The sequence below is a fragment of the Beta vulgaris genome, chromosome 6, assembly GCF_026745355.1.
Source record: "Beta vulgaris subsp. vulgaris cultivar EL10 chromosome 6, EL10.2, whole genome shotgun sequence".
NCBI classification, from domain to species: domain Eukaryota; kingdom Viridiplantae; phylum Streptophyta; class Magnoliopsida; order Caryophyllales; family Amaranthaceae; genus Beta; species Beta vulgaris.
The window spans coordinates 69,086,869-69,107,209 of NC_079207.1; the positions used below are offsets into that span (position 1 = coordinate 69,086,869).

The window sequence follows — 20,341 nt, forward strand, 5'->3', positions numbered from 1 at the left end:
AAAGAAGCATATTAAGATGATCTGTCAAAATTTTTGCATTAACTAGTTTATGACAAATATTTACGATATGGTTAGTCTAAGAATCCATATTAGAATCCATAAAACATATTTGTAGATGTTATGGCGGAAGCGTTTAATTAACCAAAACAAGAACGCACATCAACTAAGCTCACACACAAGAACACAAGAAAGCGAATAAAGAACATACAAGATTTTACTAGGTTCATTATCAACGCGATAGCTACGTCCTCAAGGCAGGGGAAAACGATTCTTTCACTATGAACGAGATGATTACAAATTACAATATGCAAGATTCAATTGAATGGATTTCCAGTTGAATCTCAAAGACTCTCTCTAATCTTCTCTATTGTGTTTAAGCTAATCTCTCTCTAGTATTTTGTGGTAATCAGATCTCAAATATGAGTTAACATATTTATATGAACTCTAAAGACTAAAACCCTAAGTTGTCGAGAAAATCGAACGAGGAAATCGCCTTCGCGCTTCGCCTTCCGCAAATCGAAGCTCGCGACTCGCGAGTAGCATCACGACCCGCGACAAGCTCGCGACCTACGTCCTGTCTCAACTCGTGTAGAAACCAGCTCGTCTCCCCCCGCGACCGTGGTCGGGACTCGCGACAGACAATCTGCCGCAAGTCACAAACTCACAAATCTCCACCTTGACTTGCATCTACCATACAACTCCACTTCGAACAAAAAAACACATACCTGTTCAACAGGATACGAGATACTCTTTCCCCTCCTGCACTTGTATCTCGCCAAGATCGTTGACCACTCATCATGAACGACCGGGTCTCACAGCCTATGAGACCCGAGTTGCGCATTCACCCAAATCCCAATTTATTACCCGTCGAAAATCAAATCGCCTTCACTGAACCGCAAACACACTAGCTCCACCTTAATCAAGACCATCACTTTTCAACTCGGAATGCAGCTTCAAGTCAGAATCATCTCTAGCCAGTGTTGTACCTTGCAAATAATACAAGTTACCCAAACCCGACTTCACGCCACGAAGTAACTCACAAGAACCCTTCACCACACGCAAAACTCCACCCCTCCTTGGAATCGAAAACCCTTATTGTCTAACATCCCAAGAGATATAAGATTTTCCTTAAGCCGTGGAACATGCATCACGTCTCCAAGGTCCCTAACTCTCCCATCGTGCATTTTAAACCTCATGGAGCCTACTCCAACCACCTCACACACTGTATTGTCACCCAAAGTAACACTACTCTTGCATAAGCTATAGGTCGAAAACATCTCCTTGTTGGAACACATTTAGAAAGAATAGACCGTCTATTCTAATAATTTGATCATTTCTTATGACTTTATCAACTAAACAAGTCGATATTCCTAAACAAAATAGACAGGAAAAAAATGCAAGCCACCACTTCTTCCATGGCCACAAGTACATATGTAATATGTTGTTGTTTACGACTCAATCCGACTAAAAACAAATATCTTCCCCAGAAAATGAAAAAAGACAAGCAAAAAGTAGAAACAGAAAGAGGATTTATCGTTGAAAAAACCCGCGCTTTTTATTTTTGTACATTTCAGGGTAAAAATAAAAAACCGAAAACAACTTTCTGTTACAAGGGTATATCCGTCACAGAAGAAAAAGTTGTACTACCAGAACTCGCATTGTACTCGTGTTCTTGCTCAAATTCTGTACGTTAGTATTACTAGTCTTCTCCAATTCTTCTACTATAAAAACCCCCAAGAAAATCACTATCATTTTCACCTACAAATTATCAACTTTTCTACTAAAATTAGAAGCAAATATTTAGAAAAACAAGTTCAGAAATCATCGAAGAGATTTTGTAAGAATCTCTTCTTCTTTTAACTATTCATCGATGAAATTCGTAGCAAATTTGACTTTTTTATGTTGTGAATTTGAGTATTATTATTTAATTGGAAGACATAATGTTGAATTTAAAGTTAAATCTAGATTTTATTTGATGTGCGTTGACGTTTTGAATGATTTTGATGAAGAAGAATCAAAGATGTTGGTGATATTACTGGAGTAAGATTAGTGAAATTTGTTATAATGATATTGTTAAGCTAGTTATTATTGTGGCTGGATTAATGAATAACAAGTGACTTTAATTTTAAATTTTTGATATTTTTTTCCTACTTTTAAATATGAATTGATGATAATTTGTTGAAATGCATTGTAATAACTTTGATTATTTCTTGCAAAATTCAGAAATTGAACTGTATTTTTTCTGTTTCATTTGTTTTATTTAGTAGTAGCATTTAATGCAGTTTTTCATTCAAGGTTTTCTAATGATGTGTGATATGGAACTCTTCATAGGTTAAAACATGGAAAAGGAGCAAGAGAGAGAGTGGGCAGAAGCCCAGAATATAGCAGTGAGCATAGATCTTGTTGAGACGGCGAAAAAACAGCTGAAATTTCTTGCTGCTGTTGATCGGAATCGCCACCTGTATGAAAGCCCTGCTTTAGAATGGGCTATCTATAGGTATAATTTTGGTGCCTAATTTTGATCTCTGATATCTAATCATATGTACTTTCTCTGTTTCATATTACTCGCTATATTTTTCAATTCACGGACTCATAGGCAATTTTTGGAGAAGAGAGAGGTATAGACTAGAGAGTAAAAAGAAAAGGGACCCATGTGAGAGGAGAGAGATAGAGAGAGTTTATTGCTCAAATAGGAAGAGTAGCAAGTAATTCGAAACTTCCCACAATGGAAAGTGTAGCGAGTATTATGAAACGGATGAAGTAGTTATAGTTGGGGCTTTCTTCTCTTTTCCCTTTTACGGTCTCTTATTCATTGAGTTATCATCGCTACTGCTTAGTGAGAAGTTTGCAAGTTAGTAAACTATGAAACCGAGTATATATGTACTTCCTATGTTGTCATTTGTTTGGTTTATGTGTAGATATATCTTGGTAGTTCAATCTTACTTAGAAGGACAAGATATTGGTACTTTTGCACCTTATCCGATCCATAGAGAAGCATGAGGACGCAATGTACCTTATTACAAAAATTCCGATATCTTCTATATTCCTTTCTGTGTATGCTCATTGATCAAAATATTGAAGTTACAAAGGCTTGATAAAGATGAACTTACGGCCCATTTTGCAAGTGGCAATAAATGGTGGTAATATTAATGAATTTCGGTACATTTCTTGAGAAAAACTCCATGTCAATGTGTTTGGACACTTGTGTTACAACAATGGCAAAATGCTAACGACATAAAGCTGAATCACTTCTCTTAGCTTAGGCATGTAGCAATACACTTTCCTAATAGTGTAATATTATTGATCCTCTACAAAGAAGTAACGAGGTTACAGTGTTACACGATATCACTATTGAGATAGAGATACAATGAGATTACATATAATCCAAGTTACTTGTTTAGATTATATAATACTTGTATTATGTATTGGTTATTAATTTATAAGTCTAATAAAGAGAATAAGCGATGTAAAAATACAAGTTAGACACCTTAACATTCACAACGAGGTATGTTTTATTATATTAAATATTTTATAAGTTTACTAAGGAGAGAAAGCAACAGATGTAAAAAGTTCAAAATTTTCTTCTCCGGAACTTATACACAAGCTCACAGAGAGGTATGGTTAAATGTTAATTTATGTACTTTCAAATTTCAATAGCTAGTTGTCTTGTAACAAATAACTAAGTATTAGTCTACTTTATAGTTTCCAAACTTTAAAACACGTGGAACAATATAAAATGAAGCATGGCGTTGCTTCATTCCCATACCAAAGTGCCAGTTTATCATGATAATTGCTTCATGCCATATCATTAAAAAAATGATGTATTTAATGCACCACATTTAAGTTAATCTCAAGTAGTAATAGATAATAACGAAATTTTATGAAGAAAAGAGATGTTTTGGGTTGGACAAGCATTACCATGGACATTGATTTGAGATTTTTGCACTAAAAGTCATTCTGTTACCACTATTTATGACCAACTACCAGATGAGCTTTTTTGATTGAGAAAATCTTTGATGTGAAGATGAAGTTGATGTTGATCGGTAAAAAAATATATTATGATGTTGATGTTTTGTGACTTCTTCTTTTTTCGATTCGTGTTAATGGTATTAAGGCTGTACTCTCTCATAGTTTCTTGGTTGTACTTAATTTATTATGCCTCTCGCAGGTACAACGCCTTTTGGCTTCCCTTGCTCGCAAAACATTCGGAAAATCCTGTCTCGGAAGACCCGATAGTGGTTCCTCTTGATTGTGAATGGATTTGGCATTGCCATAGGCTCAATCCAGTAAGGCTTTTGGAGATTAATGTTTTCCTATTTCCTTTACTTTTCTAAAATGTTGGTGAAATATGTATTGTGTCTCCATGAAACAGGTTAGATATGAATCAGATTGCATGGAGCTGTTTGGAAGAATTCTTGGCACCCGTAAGATCATCTCATCTGTTCAAGGAACTTCGAAGACTAATACTGAGGAGATATGGAATAAAATGTATCCTGAAGAACCTTATGAGCTTGACTATAATCGACCTTTCCCAGGAGATGTCTTGCAACAGAATTCTAGAGGTGATAAATTTACCAGTTATGATCTGGTTGCTGCTGCAAGAAGACAGGTCCCCTTCTGTTATCAGGTAGTCGATGCACCTACCTGTGAAAATTTATAGTAATCCCGCTCCTGTAAAGAACAGAAACTTAATAGGAGGTCCAAATTTGGTTCCCTTTCTGGTTCTTTCTATTTTATATTATCAGATATGCCTCATTTTTAATGACCACTCGACCAGACTGAAGTAGTTTTTTGGGATATCGTTGCATTGATTCTGAATGATAATTGAGGCCTTGTTTGAGTTGGGTAGGTGGTACCATTCCTGCTCAAAATGTCAGAGCAGTATTGCTCAACCAAATTTTATATTCTTGTCTCTCTGTCTTGGATATCTTTCTTTGGAGGGTAAGCAAGGGATACTAAATCTGTATCTTCTCATGCCTTTCTCGGATCCTGACTCCTGTTCTCTTCCTTCCCTATACTTCCCTCTTTTTGTACACCTTGTTAATAATACTTCTATCTACTATGGAAGGTAAAAGTTAAAAGAGTCAATAGAAGAGGAAACAAAGAGAATATAAAAAGACGAGGAGTCACCAAATTATCTTGATTAAGTTAGAATTGTAAATGTTTCCATTTAGGTTTGACATTACATAGAACCTTGTGAGGGTTTCCTCTTCGTGTTACATGAAATTGTCTAAACTTCAAAGACATTGCTTTAAGTCCTTGTAGCAATGTAGTATTTCTGGTTTCCTTCTTCTGTGACTTGTGAGCTCATAATTTAAGCATGTTGTCTAAAGCTTGTGTTAGTCTTGCTTCTGAAATTATATGTATTAGTTGTGTCATTTATATACTAATCTTGCCAAATTATTGCTTCTGGGCAGGTTTCGAGGCCACATATGTCTGATGATCTATTTCTTCAGGAAGCACTAGCTAGATATAAAGGGTTTTTGCATCTTATCAGGACAAACAGGAAGAAAGGCGTAAATCGGTTTTGTGTTCCTACGTATGATGTTGACCTTATGTGGCACTCACACCAATTACATCCAGTTTATTACTGTAAGGACCTTTGTAAATTATTGGGTAAGGTGTTGGAGCATGATGACACTGACTCTGACAGAACAAAAGGGAAGAAACTAGACACTGGATATTCTGAAACTACCAAGCAGTGGGAGGAGACCTTCGGCTTAAGGTATTGGAAGGCGGGGTCAATGTATAGAGGGATTACCCCAACCCCAGTTACCCAAATTCCATTCCCATTCACGTATAAGGGAAAGAAGTTACTTGCACCATACAACTGTGATGAAATTCAATTTCCAGAGATGAAATCTGTCGAGGTAGTTATGACATTATGACTAAATGATTTTCTTGTTTCCTTCCTTTTCTGTATCTACTTTATATAATTCTAATTGGTTTAATACATGTGGAATATGTTGGATAAACAAATTAATCTGCTAAGTAACCATACTTCTGTACAAGCTACGTAGTATGGGGTCCAAGGCCAAATAATGTGAAAAGAACCGATAATCCCTCAAAATATGACTCTTACGTGCTGCCAGGTTGCTTGTTTTGTAACTTCAATTTGAATGGGAACTGAGTCATCTGTACAAGTAGTTTATGATCAGATGGATTCTTAAGATTCTATTGCTTAAACTTTAATGGTATGCTTGCCATTGAAGCTTTTGTATAATGATTGGCATGGCCCTACCATGTAGATTGGATGCTATTTCCTTTCATTGAAGTTCTCCTAATGCGATATAAACATGTCAAATGCTTCATGATTTCGGTGAGTATTTTTAGCTGTAGTTAGTTAATTCGCGGTGAAGATCAAGTGTAGCCTGCAATCTTCTTTGATCTGACAATTTGATGTCTTTTACTATCATATACACCATTAACATGTTCTTCTACCTCTGTTTTTCAGGCTCTTTTGGAGTTTGTAGAAATAAAGAATTTACCAGAGGCTTACAAAGGAAACCTCCGTGCCTCATTCAGTAAGAAACAACCTGATAGGCTTTTATATGCAAAGAGGACACTGAGTATATTATCTGAGTCAGAAACAAAACAGGTTGCTTATTTCCAGTGTGAGCCTACTGGAGAGTTTCTCTTTGAACTTGTATATCATTTGCCTTCGAACATACCATTACCTAAATCCTTCAAGCCATTTGGTTCTTGCTCCCTATTGTTGGAAGAACTCTTGGCTTCTGGTTCTCAACTTTCAGTAGATAAATGGCTCCCAATAGTTCCTGCACCTGGCATTGAAGCTTCTAAGCCAATCCTTCTGCATGTTTCTCTTTCATTTACCCTTCCAACACCAGCAATCCAAGCTTTTCATCTGGTGCAATCTCAGCCTTTTTGTAAAGGTTCTTGTTTATTCCCACTTCCCAAGATAGGGATGGTTAAACATGCTAAGAGCTGCACCAGTGTCGTTGATGATGACGGAAATGATATCCTCAGCCTTCAAATGAGGTACGCATAAAATTCTGTACATATAAAGTCTGACCTTCAAACCTTTCTATGCTTACCTGCTTATGAAAAAATCATATATGTATTGAATAAAGCACATGAAAACCAAACTTCACTCAGTTTGGTGGTTTGCTTGTGTCACTTGATGACCTTAAAGTTACCGAGGTCAAGTCCTCAACTCATCCGTGGAGGTTCCCCCAAGCTACTTTCCCCTGTCTCCTCGTATACCTGGGCTCAACATTAATGGCAGCCTTTGGTTAGTCAAGCCTAGTAGGGGACCATCCCTTGCCTCTCCCACCCACCCACCCTCACTCCCCCCAAGAAAAAAGGAGAATATTTGAAAGCTTTTGAGTAGTATTTATAAAGGGGAAGAGGCACAGGAAGCCTGAAAGACATGAATTGAGGAACTAAGATTGATGCATGTTTATACTTCCTTTCATGAGTATTTCCTGGTGTGTATGTTCAAACATTGAACTCAGTTACTATCGAAAGAAAATGATGGTCTGTGGCTGTGTCAGCATGGCCTGAATAATTTGTGAAGTGTCTCCTTTTGTAGTCTGTCTTCTTTTCCTTGCATATTTATTATAAAGGAGATTGCTTCTCATAAATATCTCTCTCCTTAGGATAGAAACCTGAACCTCAGTTTGTTGCCATAATTAGTTAAATTGATGTTTAAACTAGCTTACTAGCACTAGGCTGAATTTCTTGCTGTAGCATCTAAACACTTCATATTATTACATGTGATGGAAGCCTATTAAAATTTTGCTTTTAAGGTCACGAAACCATTCTCCTTTCCCAGGGACTTGAGCAAGGACATGACAAGAAGCACTCCTGATTTGTTGAAGGAGGTACACTATGTCACAGACTCTGGTGAAACACGTACCATGGCTCAATTTCAAGGAAATAAATGGTTTATAAAGGGGATCCACGGCTCTTTCGAGCTTCACAACACTTCTGGAACTGATGGTCATCTCTTTGATCTTGTTGGTCATAGGATGGTAAATAGTGCTGTTTGCTTATCTTTAATTAGTACCTTGAGCAATAACTGTTTTCTGAACCTATAAGCTTTCCTTAGCCCCTTCCAAGAACCCCATAAAACGGCTGGCAAATCTTTTTTGTAAATTCCTGTTATCAATGGAGCTTTTCCTGAAATACCTCAAGTAGCTAAAGAGAACCTGATTCATTTACGACTAAAGTCATACTTCCTCCCGTTTCTTAAAAATTGCAACACTTTGACTTTCACACTTGTCAACATACGACTTTGACCATCAATATTGTTAATCAGTTTTTAGTAAACACAATGAAAATATTGATATTTTGATATTATATACATGTTGCAATTTTTAAAGAATGGGGAAATTACAAGCCTATGTTGGTCAAAAATGTTTAGTAAATTGGATATTTGTTTGTATAATACTTCATAGCTAAGAGCAAAAAATCATTGCATAGGTGAAACTCTTTGCTGGAAGGAGACTGGACTATGAGCCCACACACTGTGAAAAGCAAAGAAGTGAGCAAGATTTTATGACTGCTGTTGAATTCTCTGGAGATTTTCCTTATGGAAGGGCTGTGGGATTAATAGATTTCAAGCATGGAATTTTCAAGGTATCTTTCCATCATTAAGGACTATATTCTGTAATTCTGTTCCCCTATTCTAATTTCTTTTGGCTCACTTCGATTCCTATTGTGAGCAGGTTGAGGATGAATGGATGATGCTAACTGGCATTACTCTAGCCTTTATTTTATCTGACATTCTGAGAAGAGAGGGTGGTTTCGCAGCCAAAATAGTAGGTTCTCCTGGTATCCTGGAAAATTTAACGGAGGCCAAAGTCGTGGCTGCTGATGGCGATACGGAGAATGCAAAACAAGGTATCTCTCAAAGTGGAGGTTGTGGGAGTGGCTGTGGCAGTGGATGTGGGAATGCGGTAAACAGCGGTGGATATGGCGGATGTGGTGCTGGCGGATGTGGCAGTGGTTGTGGAAGCATGGCAAAATGTGGTGGATGTGGAGGCGGTGGGTGTGGAAGCATGGCAAAGTGTGGTGCATGCGGCGGTGGATGTGGTGCTGGTGGATGTGGAAGCATGGCAAAATGCGGTGGATGTGGAGGCGGTTGTGGTGGTAGTGGTGGATGTGGAAGCATGGAAAAATGCGGTGGATGTGGAGGTGGTTGTGGTGGTAGTGGTGGATGTGGGAGCATGGCAAAATGTGGTGGATGTGGGAGCATGGCAAAATGTGGTGGATGTGGCGGCGGTTGTGGTGGTAGTGGTGGATGTGGAAACATGGCAAAGGGCGAAAGTGGCGACTTGCCAATGATGGAGTCTGCCATAGCGAATGAGCCTGTTGCAGCCTAGTCAATCAATAATATCTTTAAATTTGTGTGCGCGGAGCTTGGAGTTCAAGTTAGTTTGTATCTCTTTATGCTGTTAATATCTGATGTTCTGATAATGTGTATCTAAATAAGTCTGGTGTCTTGTGGTATTTGCAGTGTGGATTGATAAATAAATATCCCTTGTACTAAAAATAACATGCTTCAAATTCTCATCTCACAATTCACAAAACAATGCTTGTCACTGTGTAAATATATTCAGCTTCTGGGCTCATGTATGTAATGAAGAACTCCTTGCTTACTGTATTGCTGTCCAAAATATAATATGTCTACTTTCATTTATTTTTTTGAGGAGATTGTTTCTTATTCTCAAAATGATTACTTTTTCTTTGTTGTGTTTGCATGGAGAAATAATAAATTGTATGATCTTTTATGTATCGTGATTAAAATTATTCTGCGAAATTCGAAACTCAATTAAAAATAGTTGCAGAATACTGTTTCATACAGTTCAAGCTAGCTGGGATATGCACCCTCTGATGAAGTTTGAAAATTACTACTTGTTTCATTTCTTTTTAGCTGGCAATTCTCTTCAATCACTTTCTTGACTTCAAAATTTTTATTGCTGGATTTTACAAAAATGGGTTATTTTAGTTCTTTCTAATGTTCTACATAGCCAATTACTTTCATCATCACACTGATTACTCCTAACTTTCCTAGGCAATATTTAGTGGACAAGAATGTTGTTGTGTCCATTAAAGTGATATTAGAGTAGTAAATATGTTACAATTCATAGAATTGTTTTAGTGAGAAAACACAGAAAGGAAATCAATGGAGGACACAGCAAAATTTTCTCCATCACTGCTCTACATTGGGAGCTCAAGCTTAGAACTAATTCTTATTACTTGAGAGAATTCTTACAAATGTTGGATGCTCTAAATTTCTGAATGAATGAAACTATTACATAAGAAGTTCTATTTATACAATAACAGAAAGAAAGAAACTAACTAACTAAAAATATCACTAACAAACTTGTAACAAACTTTGTAACTGATTATGCTGAGCTGGCAAAGTTTCCATCAGGTGGCTGTAGCTTTTTTTGACAGGAAGAAAAATAGTTTCATTGATAAGGGATAGTCAAACGGCACTTACAATCAATTGATGAAAAATCGAAAATTCCAACATAGGTATATAACACCTCAGAACTAGATACATCGCAGATTTGATAAAAAATAGCCTTAATAAAAAACTTCATCTGAAGCTATACAATCTGTGAGTTCGCCCTGATTCGGCTTAACTTCCGCTGATGCATAGTTGTTTGGGTGAAAATACTTCCGTTGTCTTCTAGATTCTTACAGAGAATAGTGATTGTTAGATCTTCCTTCTTCATTAGACGAACAAAAAAAGAAATGGAACATCCTAAAATAAATACCATCTTAATGATGGGATATACTTATTGGAAGCAATTAAAAAGGTTTTTGGGGCTTACCACCGGTATGAACACCAGTGGAAGCCCCTTGTTAGGAAGATCCAGAAGTAAAGGTGAATTTTAAGTACAAAGTGAAGACGATCACAAAAAATTCTCAAAAGACGATCAGCCTTTTCATAATAACCTTAATGTAGCAACGCCAAATTACCAATCGTCCGTTACATCGGGCCAATCCTTCAGGGGGCTCAAACAGCTCGTACGCAAGGCAGTCCTGAAATCTTTGAAGTCCTCCTGCATTTGTTTCACCTCCTCCTCATAAATGATAAAATCTTTGGCGAAAAAGATTGCAAAGGCAAGATGTTCTGCTTCAACGGGCTCTTTCTCAGCCTGGGCCAACATAAACGCAGTCATATATATATGATAAGGGGGATGACCATGAGCTTCAGCAGCAATTCTTGAGGTTAACTCATCCCCAAACACAGTACGTAGCCCCCATCCGCTCTTTTCAAAAGCCCATAAGAAATGATTCCTATTGATAAAACGACTCCCTTCAGCCCTACGTCGAAGTTCAGCAACTTTAATCAAGCCCAATAAATCCACAGATGGACACTGTCCTACTCCTACCCTACGACGATATTCCTCAACTTTACTCATGTACGATTCACCCGGAGGACCATCACAAAACTCAATATCAAACAAGTGAATATATGGCATTACTGAAGAAAGAGCCTCTCTCTGAACCCCAAGTTTTTTACCCGAAAAAATTATCACGAAGTGCAATCTTATACGCTCATAAAAATCTTTAAATGACTCTATGCCTCGCACAAATAAATTCCTGTTTGAACTAACATCTAAGCCATAAAAGGATTCAACATTGATTTTCTCCACAGCAATTTCAAACAGAAGATCTTGGAATTCAGTACTTTCCCCCGTAAGCATCTCTAACAGTAGAGACGTATATCGATCAACCGAATAACCAAAACAACTCTGCGCCTTTCTGATTGCGTGCTGAATGTCATCATCAATAGCACTCTTCCCACATTCCTCGTCATACTCATCGTAATCCAGAACCGAATAAGGCTTCCACTCCGGATGAGTCTCATATCTCGTCAATAGAGTAGCAAGATCATATTCGTTCAAAAGAGAGTATATATCCAGATCAGATTTTTTACGAACAATCCACTTGCAAGCCTCATAAACTTGTTTCCTCATCTTTACAAACGCTTCACATGATGCACCCGATACAGATCGTCCTTATCATAGAGCAAGTACAAGAACATGGCAACTCCATCAACCAAACTATGGTAAAGTTCATCCGAAACTTCCTTGCACAATTCCAGGATAAATGAACACTTATCCAAGATCAATGCTTTTAATGCAGCTTCCTCTGTTGCATCCAGACGAGATTGTTCATCATTAATGGAGTCCAGAAATTTGAGCTTCTTTGGCAAAGGTTCATCGTCGGAACTTTCACTTCCTGTCCCGGACCCCAACATCGACATCCTGTTATGTTTCATGATATCACCTCTTTTGCGAATTTCGAAACCTTCAACCGAGAATTTTGGGTTTGAACAACCGATTTTTGGATAGAGATCGAGAAGTTTTTGAAATTGAAAAGAAATGATTTTCGTTATCGTTTTCTAGATTTATAAGAATAATATTCAAGAAAGAGAAAAGATATCAGAACGAAAGAATGAGAGAAGATATCGGTTTCGTGAGGAAAACTATATAGAGAAACATAACATAAATTTAACCTAACACAACTTAACCTAATGGGCTATGGCCCAATACTCTTAACACCCCTACAAAGATTCACAATTGAGACCAAGAAGAAAAGTGATGAAAAAACAAAGAGAAAGAAGAAAGAATGAAGGAAAAACCTTCAAAAAAGAAGAAAAACCTAGCGACGGAGGCTAGGAAAAAACCTCCCAAGGAGAAACCCTAGAGGGAACCCGTAGATAGATAATTGTTAATACAAGCCTAAAACTTTTACAAAACCATCAGGTGGTTGTAGCTGCTGATGGTTTATCATCTCTTGGCATTTGTAATGTTATATTTAACAAAATAGTGTATTGGAATAACCATCAACAAAAAGAAAATCTGTTCGTGCATAATATTGTTCCATATTTTGAATCAAGAAAATTTTCTAATTAACTACGAGAAATTGAGCTAGTATTACATGAGATGCTCTCACTCACATTGGGCAGGATATTCAAGGGGAAAATAGGAGGATCTTTGAAAGAGAAAATACAAGCCTTTGATTTCTTAATCAACGACTGATATTTAACGAACTTCACCATGTAAAGTTCTTTCGAAATTCTAGAGGATTTCAACATATTAAAATGTGTCAAAAGTTATCCTCTAACTTTTATAACATTAAAAAACAAAAACACCCCTTACAAAGTTACAATAACTTATGATTTGAATTTTTTTTTTGGGCCCCCAAATGAGGACCCGTGGTAAGATGAACACCTCTAGGTGGCCCTTGCACAGGGCCACTTACCCAGAGGCCCAACAAGCTCCAACCCCCCTCCCCAACAATATTGAAATTTGCTTCCACTAAGATTCGAACCTTGGCCTCCCACGAGGGAGATAGGAAGCGATACCTATTGGACCCAAGGGTCCTTGGATATGAATTAATATAAGACACATTTATATGCAAATGTTAACAGCATAATTTGCAAGTAAGACACAATAATATAGGTTAATTCAGAAATGTAAAAAGAAAAAAAATAACTCTCCAATAACTTTCAGAATATATATTAGGAATCACTAGTGGAAAAATGAAGAAGGGCTGCGCTAAAAAAGGCATGTAGGGCTGCGCTTTTTGACAGCAGCCCTTCACTTTTTAAGTAGGGCTGCGTTAGAAAAGCGCAGCCCTTAAGCTAGAAGGGCTGCGCTAGTTAGGAAAAAGCGCAGCCCTTCTAGCGCAGCCCTTCCTACCAAAAAAAAAATAAAAAAATAAAAAAATTTTTTTGTCATTTTTTTACTCATAATCTCACATTTTCTGAAATTAAACAGAAGAGAAGAGAAACGAAATGAAAATACTAAACCCAAAACAATAAAAAGAATGAAACGAAGATGAAAAAAAGGAACAAAAACTAATATACAAAGAGAAGTATACAAGAAGTATACAAGAACATTAATCAAAACAAAGATAAAATACAAGAAATTATATACAAAGAGAAGTATACAAGAACATTAATCAAAATAAACAAAGAGAAGTATACAAGAATAACATTAATCAAAATAAACAAAGAGAAGTATACAAAAACATTAATCAAAACAAAGAGAAGTATACAAGAACATTAATCAAAACAAAGAGAAGTATACAAGAACATTAATCAAAACAAAGAGAAGTATACAAGAACATTAATCAAAATATATAAACAAAAAGAAGTATACAAGAACATTATAGATCTGAAAATACAAGAACTACAACCTAATAATGTTTAAATACATAAAACAAAACCCAAATACATAATTTAAGGGAAAAAAAATTCGGAAAAACTGAAAATGGCTATTTGGAGGCTTAAACGAACTCGGATGGCTTAAAAAGCGTAAACATCACGGCATAGCGATGAGTTTGACTCGTTGGCTCGTTCCGCTTCCGAAAAGGTATCACAATAGGCAATCGGACTCCGTCGCCATGTTTAGTGCAAATCATTTCAAGGTTTTTGTCGCAAATGTTTATGGGAGTTTTTGAAGAGAGAGAGGATGAGAGAGAAGGAGGAAAGGAATAATGAGGGACGTGAGAGAGGAGAAAGAATGAGGGATAATATATTTGACAAATCCCCGCTCAATATTTCAAAGCCCGCGATTCCGAAATTTCAAATTTTTTCAGGAAGGGCTGCGCTTTTTAAAAAAGCGCAGCCCTTCCTGCGCAGCCCTTTATGTTTTTTCCCCTAGTGAATAAATATTGTATCATGAAGAAAAACTGAAGTCCTCAGCACCAAACGATGCTTACACTTGAAGTACAAGTAAAAGAAGAAAAAAAAAAGGAATACACATTCATTTACTCCAAAAAAAGAAATCAACAACAGAGACAGAGGATAGATGGATCGCAACAACACCCATCAATTAAGCAGCAGCAACACAGAACAGCCAAACTGCAAACACAATATATTGCATAAATTAGTTTTACCAGCCACCAAAACCCAACTTCATTATGTGCATTTTTCTAAAGAATAATACTATCAGGCAGGATCTAATTGAGAGTGTGTTCTCTTCACCTTAATTAAAACAGGTTCCAACTTTCAAGATTGAACATGTCCGATTAGAGCTAATTAGGTCCAATCGAATATGAACATATATTGATTAGGAAAGATAATTGGTTCAAAGATCAACTCTTACTAAGTTACTAGCCTGCGAAGCACACCAGCTCAGAGGTTGGATACAAAGCTAAACAACCCAGAAGTAAATGCTCAATATATTATTAGGATAAAGATTCGAATCCTAAAATTCGAAACGATACTCCACTGAACTACCACCTCTCACTCGAATTTGTCACAATATATGATTTCAAGTAATCAATATTTCTGCATATACTAGTTTCGAAATAAAGTAGTTTATTTACAACCTATACCTATATTTTCACCCAAAAAAAAAAAACCTATACCTATATTTGTTTTCCTTTACAAATACTACAATATTAAAAGAATTGTTTAACTGATCATTTACAGTCTAAAAGACAGTTCCTTTACAAAATTCCACCATGAATTACAAATTTACAACTAAAAATTTTCAAAAGCTAATTTACATCAAAACAAAATAAAAAATTATGATCATATTATTAGCAAACAAAAGATTAGAAAAAAAATCATAACTTATTTTCACTCCATAATTTTATTATAACACTAAAAATAAAGATAAAAATTTGAGAGAAAAAGGGTATGAAATAGTTACCAGCCCTCAATGAAACCAGATTGATTGACATTCTTGGGTGGAGGTGGAGCAGCATATTGATATTGTGGAGGTGCCATCACTGGAGGACCTTGATAATATCCTTTATTTTTTTCATATTTCAGTGACAGTATAAATAATTCAATGATTAATGATGATCAAAATCCAAAAATAACTTACTGTCAAATTTAATTTCTTGAAAGAACATATTCATCAGGGAAATACAAAAATTATGTGTGAATGATTATATTGTAGCTAATTATATAACCTAAGAAGTAAGAACATAAATTAGGAGGAACAGAGTTTATCAAATAGTAGTATATTCTTAATCATTAAAGAGAAACTATTATGCATGAATTAATTGATTGTAAAAAAGAGATTAAGAAAAATGGGCACTAACCTTGAGCAGGGTAGGGGTAAGCATCCTTTGGGTCGCTCATCTTTGATTTTGCAGAATTCTAGAGACGCACTACAAGTTCAACTTGTAAAAAAAAACAACTCCTAACTTTTTACTCCCTTCATTTCATAATATAATACATTCGCATTTTACGAAAATTTATTTTGATCACAAATATCTCTCATAATATATGATAAATAAAAATTATACCATTGAATTCGTTTTGAAAATATTATAATAACGTTGTTTTTTTAAATTCTATATCAACATATATTGATAGCAATTAACGGTCAAAATTCGACCTCAAACATCGGCGTGTCTTATCTATTGAAATGAAGAGAGTAAATATTTCATTAAATTATATCCGCTCATATTTATTACAATGACATCTATGTTGTCGATTGAAAAATCTCAAGTGTACAATTTCCACGAAAACAGTTGGAAAATTAAGAGCAAGGAAAAGGATTGGAGTTACAATAAACAAAATTGAGTGTGATAGTTTAATTTTTGGCTTTTTGCCAAGAATTTCATATTCTAAATCGTATTGACTTAATTATACAAAAGTCGACTTCTTGAATAAGCGTTTCTTAGGACCTGTCCTCCCCAGCATATTTTCAGTTCAGCTCTAATCAGTTCAGTTCAGCTCCAATCAGTTCAGTTCAGTTCAGCTCAGTTCAGTTCAGTTCAGCTCCATTCTTTTATAACCATTTTGTTAAATATTATTATTATGTTGGTATAATTTATTTTACTAATTACTCTTATTATTATTATTATTATTATTATTATTATTATTATTATTATTATTATTTTATTATTATTATTATTATATTATTATTATTATTATTATTATTATTATTATTATTATTATTATTATTATTATTATTATTATTATTATTATATCATTACTATTAAGTATTATTATTATTTTTTTTGAAAGAGAAATTTCATTAATTGAAGGACAAACGGCATCTACAATAGATATTAAAGAAAAACAAGATACAATTAAACAAGATTAAATCAAATTCGTTTTCGAAGAAACTATAATGAACCAAATCGAGCAATACAGCGCAGCCCCCTTGTATTTGCTGAATCAAACAGCTATTGATGAGGAAGTCCATCATTCTGACATAGTTTGGGAAGAGCATTCTTGATCGAACCATGTTAATCGCATCTGAGATTCCAATACCTTCCTGTTGAATCTCGAACTTCAACCAATAAGAACAATTTTTCATACCTAAAAACAAAAAAACTACACTCACAACTTCCATAGGGGAGAAGGAGATCTCCACAACAGAGACTAAAAACCCCGTAACAGGGTTTGAAGAAATCTCATAAAGAGATACTAATTTATTCAACAAAACAAGAAAATGAAATAAAAACTGAAAATAAAAGCGGAAAAGGGGCTTACCATGGATGAAATCATCCATGGCCGCCCCTAACTGATGAAGAAAGGGTAGAGGAGGCTAGGGTTTTAGAGAGAAAAAAGAGAGAGGGCTAGGGTTGTCAAGAAACTTTATTATTATTATTGTTGTTGTTGTTGTTTTTATATATTATTTTGTTTATTATAACTTTACTCATTATTACTACTATTATTATTAGGAGGAACATGGTTTAGGTCAAAGCACAAATAAACCCACGTTTTTTAGCCCATAAACCAATCAAATCGCGTCAAGACGGTTTATGATGTAATTTTCGCGGTCCAACCCAATCATTATTTTTATTACTAAATATTATTATATTATTAAATCTAATTATTAAAATAGTAATATTAATTTACTTCTTAGATATTATCGTTATTATATATCATCAAGTATTATTATATTAATACAAATAATATAAAATAATTATTATTAATTATCATTATTATCATTAATTATTATTATTAATTTATGATTATTAATATTAGTATTTAATATACATATTATTATTGTTTAAATATTATTTATATATTTATTACATTCAATTCAATTCAATTCAATTCAATTCGGTTCGGTTCGGTTCGGTTCGGTTCGGTCAGCTCCAATCAGTTCAGCTCGGCTGTTTTATGCCAAAGAGAACACGCCCTTAATAAATGCATTACATTGTCTTTTTACCTTATTTGAATATCAACTTTGACTATATTTAAAAACTAATTTATAAAAATAAATATAATTGTTTAAATTGTTGTTGAGTTAATCTTAATATATTTTCATTATATAATTTTTTATTAACTTTTAATAATATCAATATAAATTAAAGATATTGATAGTTTAAGTTATACATCAACTAGTGTGTCAAGTTAATATGATGGATATAAGAAATACATGAAATATATCACAACCCCAAATAATCCTTATACAATTCCTCATTAGCTCTTCAAAAACCTATTATGCTGCCTATAAGGCTACAAGTCCACGAAGTCTAGAAGATACTTTTTTCTGGGTAAGGAGAAGGTCCCTAATCGGATCGAAATTTCGTACAAGTCAACTCGATCCTTGTTTGCAGGCAAGGCTTCTTAGGAGTAGGGGAGAAGGATAAAGGGAAAATCTCCACTCTCAAAATGCCTCTAGTAGAGTTTGATCCCACAACCTCAAATTTGTGAGATACAAACCAAACCACTAAACAAAGTAATACTCGATCAAGTCCAGAAGATACTGGATATTATGTATATTAGGTATTTGTAGCTAAAATTTAGAAACAATTAACTCTATGTACATGTGGTATTCTTTTATACTCTTTGGTGTTTCTTAATTGGAAAATAAATTATTCTTGATTAAATAGCATCAATGTTTCTAGGTTTTACTCCATCTCAAATTGTACAACTACTTGTATATCTATATATGCTCCCTCTTTTTCTTATATCTTCCTGCCACCATCTTTGCTTTTTGGAAAAAAAATCTTGCTAACAGACGCTCCGGAGCGCTAGATAAGAAATATATTGTTGTACTTAATTATTCATATTTATACAAAATAATAAAATAACGTATAATTCCAATGCAAAGCATTTAATGTTTTTTAAAAGGAAAGGGGAAAACATTTAATTTAAATGCAATGCATTTAAATAATTGCATTGGAATTATACATTATTATATTATTTTATATAAATATGAGTAATTAAATAGAACAATATATTTCTTATCTAGCACCCCCAGGGCGTCCATTAGCTTTTGCCATATTGGAATTCAAATTCCATGTTTAATTGTCATAACTTAAATATAATCAATCACACTATTTATCGGGATTTTAATCTCTATCAAACTAACAGTTTAGTTTATATATTAGGAGAATATAGTGTCATTATGTTTCCAACAAAAACAACAAACGATATTACACGTCATGTGATAATTTGATAAAAAGAACAATAACTTATATGATAACACGTAACATGTATGATACTTTCTCATCAAAGTGGATCAACAAAAGAACATATACATCTATGGAAAATTCACTAATAAAAGGAGACTCATGACGGTGGATTATATTCCTTTTACACTAACTCCTTTAGATGATGCTTGATTCTACTAAAGGAGTACTCTATAGTAGTATATCTTTATATTTTTGGTTTTTTTTTACGTTATACTCTTGTGTTTTTTCCAGTTTCTATGTTGTAACTTAACTTTTTAAAAATTCCACATAGTACCCTCAAATTTACCTTTTTTTAATGCATGATGTCCAAATTACTAATTATATGTCATTAATTTCATTTATTTTTAAAATTTATCGGAATTAATTTGACTTATAAATAGTATAACCCTTAAAACGACTATTCACTAATTAGATTCGTTCCACCGGATTATAAAAAGTAGACGAAAATAATGACGTATATCAACGGTAAGAGTATTTTGCATTAAAAAAGGTAAATTTAAGAGTACTGTATAAAAAAATTTAAAAGCTTGAGATACAAGGTATCAATTGAAAAAACACAAAGTATAATGTAAAAAAACACTTATATTTTTGTTATATATATTACTACTATGTTTGTCAAAGGACCAACTCAACCAAAAGCTTAAGGTGATGGTTGAGACCCCAAGAATAGATTTATACTCTATCAATGTTGCCGTCACTGAATTTCAAGAAAAAGCAAACGCGATATGTTTTTATTTGTGGGTATGGAATCATCTTTTGGCTTTCTTCTTTATAACTCATTCTGCTGTCAATTTTGATGCTTATTGAATAAGAGTAGGTAAAACAGAACATATCCACGTACATACTAGTATTATAATCCGTTTTGAATTCATATTTATCCGAATTTTATGATGTCATTGAAATTTCGTTTCAATTCATATTGTATCCGAATTTCATGATGTGATTTTTG

At 34.5% G+C, this 20,341-nt stretch overlaps 1 protein-coding gene and 1 long non-coding RNA gene across 3 annotated transcripts; one reads left to right on the plus strand and one right to left on the minus strand.

Moving 5' to 3' along the window:
- Positions 1–1,691: 1,691 nt before the first annotated feature.
- On the plus strand, positions 1,692–9,673 carry LOC104897807 (hypothetical protein). 2 transcript variants are annotated; one of them, XM_010684753.4, is made up of 9 exons: positions 1,692–1,837; positions 2,332–2,497; positions 4,169–4,286; positions 4,373–4,627; positions 5,418–5,870; positions 6,455–6,999; positions 7,796–7,994; positions 8,446–8,601; positions 8,691–9,673. In XM_010684753.4, the coding sequence occupies exons 2-9, from the start codon at positions 2,340–2,342 to the stop codon at positions 9,345–9,347; spliced, it is 2,541 nt and encodes an 846-aa protein (XP_010683055.2). In that variant the 5' UTR covers positions 1,692–1,837; positions 2,332–2,339; the 3' UTR covers positions 9,348–9,673. The 2 variants fall into 2 exon arrangements, with proteins under 2 accessions (XP_010683055.2, XP_048502015.1); XM_048646058.2 differs by lacking the exon at positions 1,692–1,837 and adding an exon at positions 2,013–2,040.
- Positions 9,674–14,108: 4,435 nt separating this feature from the next.
- LOC104897808 (uncharacterized) lies at positions 14,109–16,208 on the minus strand. The gene is made up of 3 exons (XR_790696.4): positions 16,051–16,208; positions 15,654–15,753; positions 14,109–14,857 (listed from the first exon to the last, which is right to left on the minus strand). It is a non-coding gene; the product is annotated as an uncharacterized LOC104897808 (long non-coding RNA).
- Positions 16,209–20,341: the final 4,133 nt, after the last annotated feature.

Coding starts and splice junctions, on each gene's coding strand:
- LOC104897807 (XM_010684753.4), top strand. CDS start 2,340: ATGGAAAAGGAGCAAGAGAGAGAGTGGGCAGAAGCCCAGAATATAGCA. Junction 4,628..5,417: donor AGGTCCCCTTCTGTTATCAG/GTAGTCGATGCA, acceptor GCTTCTGGGCAG/GTTTCGAGGCCACATATGTC. Junction 7,995..8,445: donor ATCTTGTTGGTCATAGGATG/GTAAATAGTGCT, acceptor ATCATTGCATAG/GTGAAACTCTTTGCTGGAAG.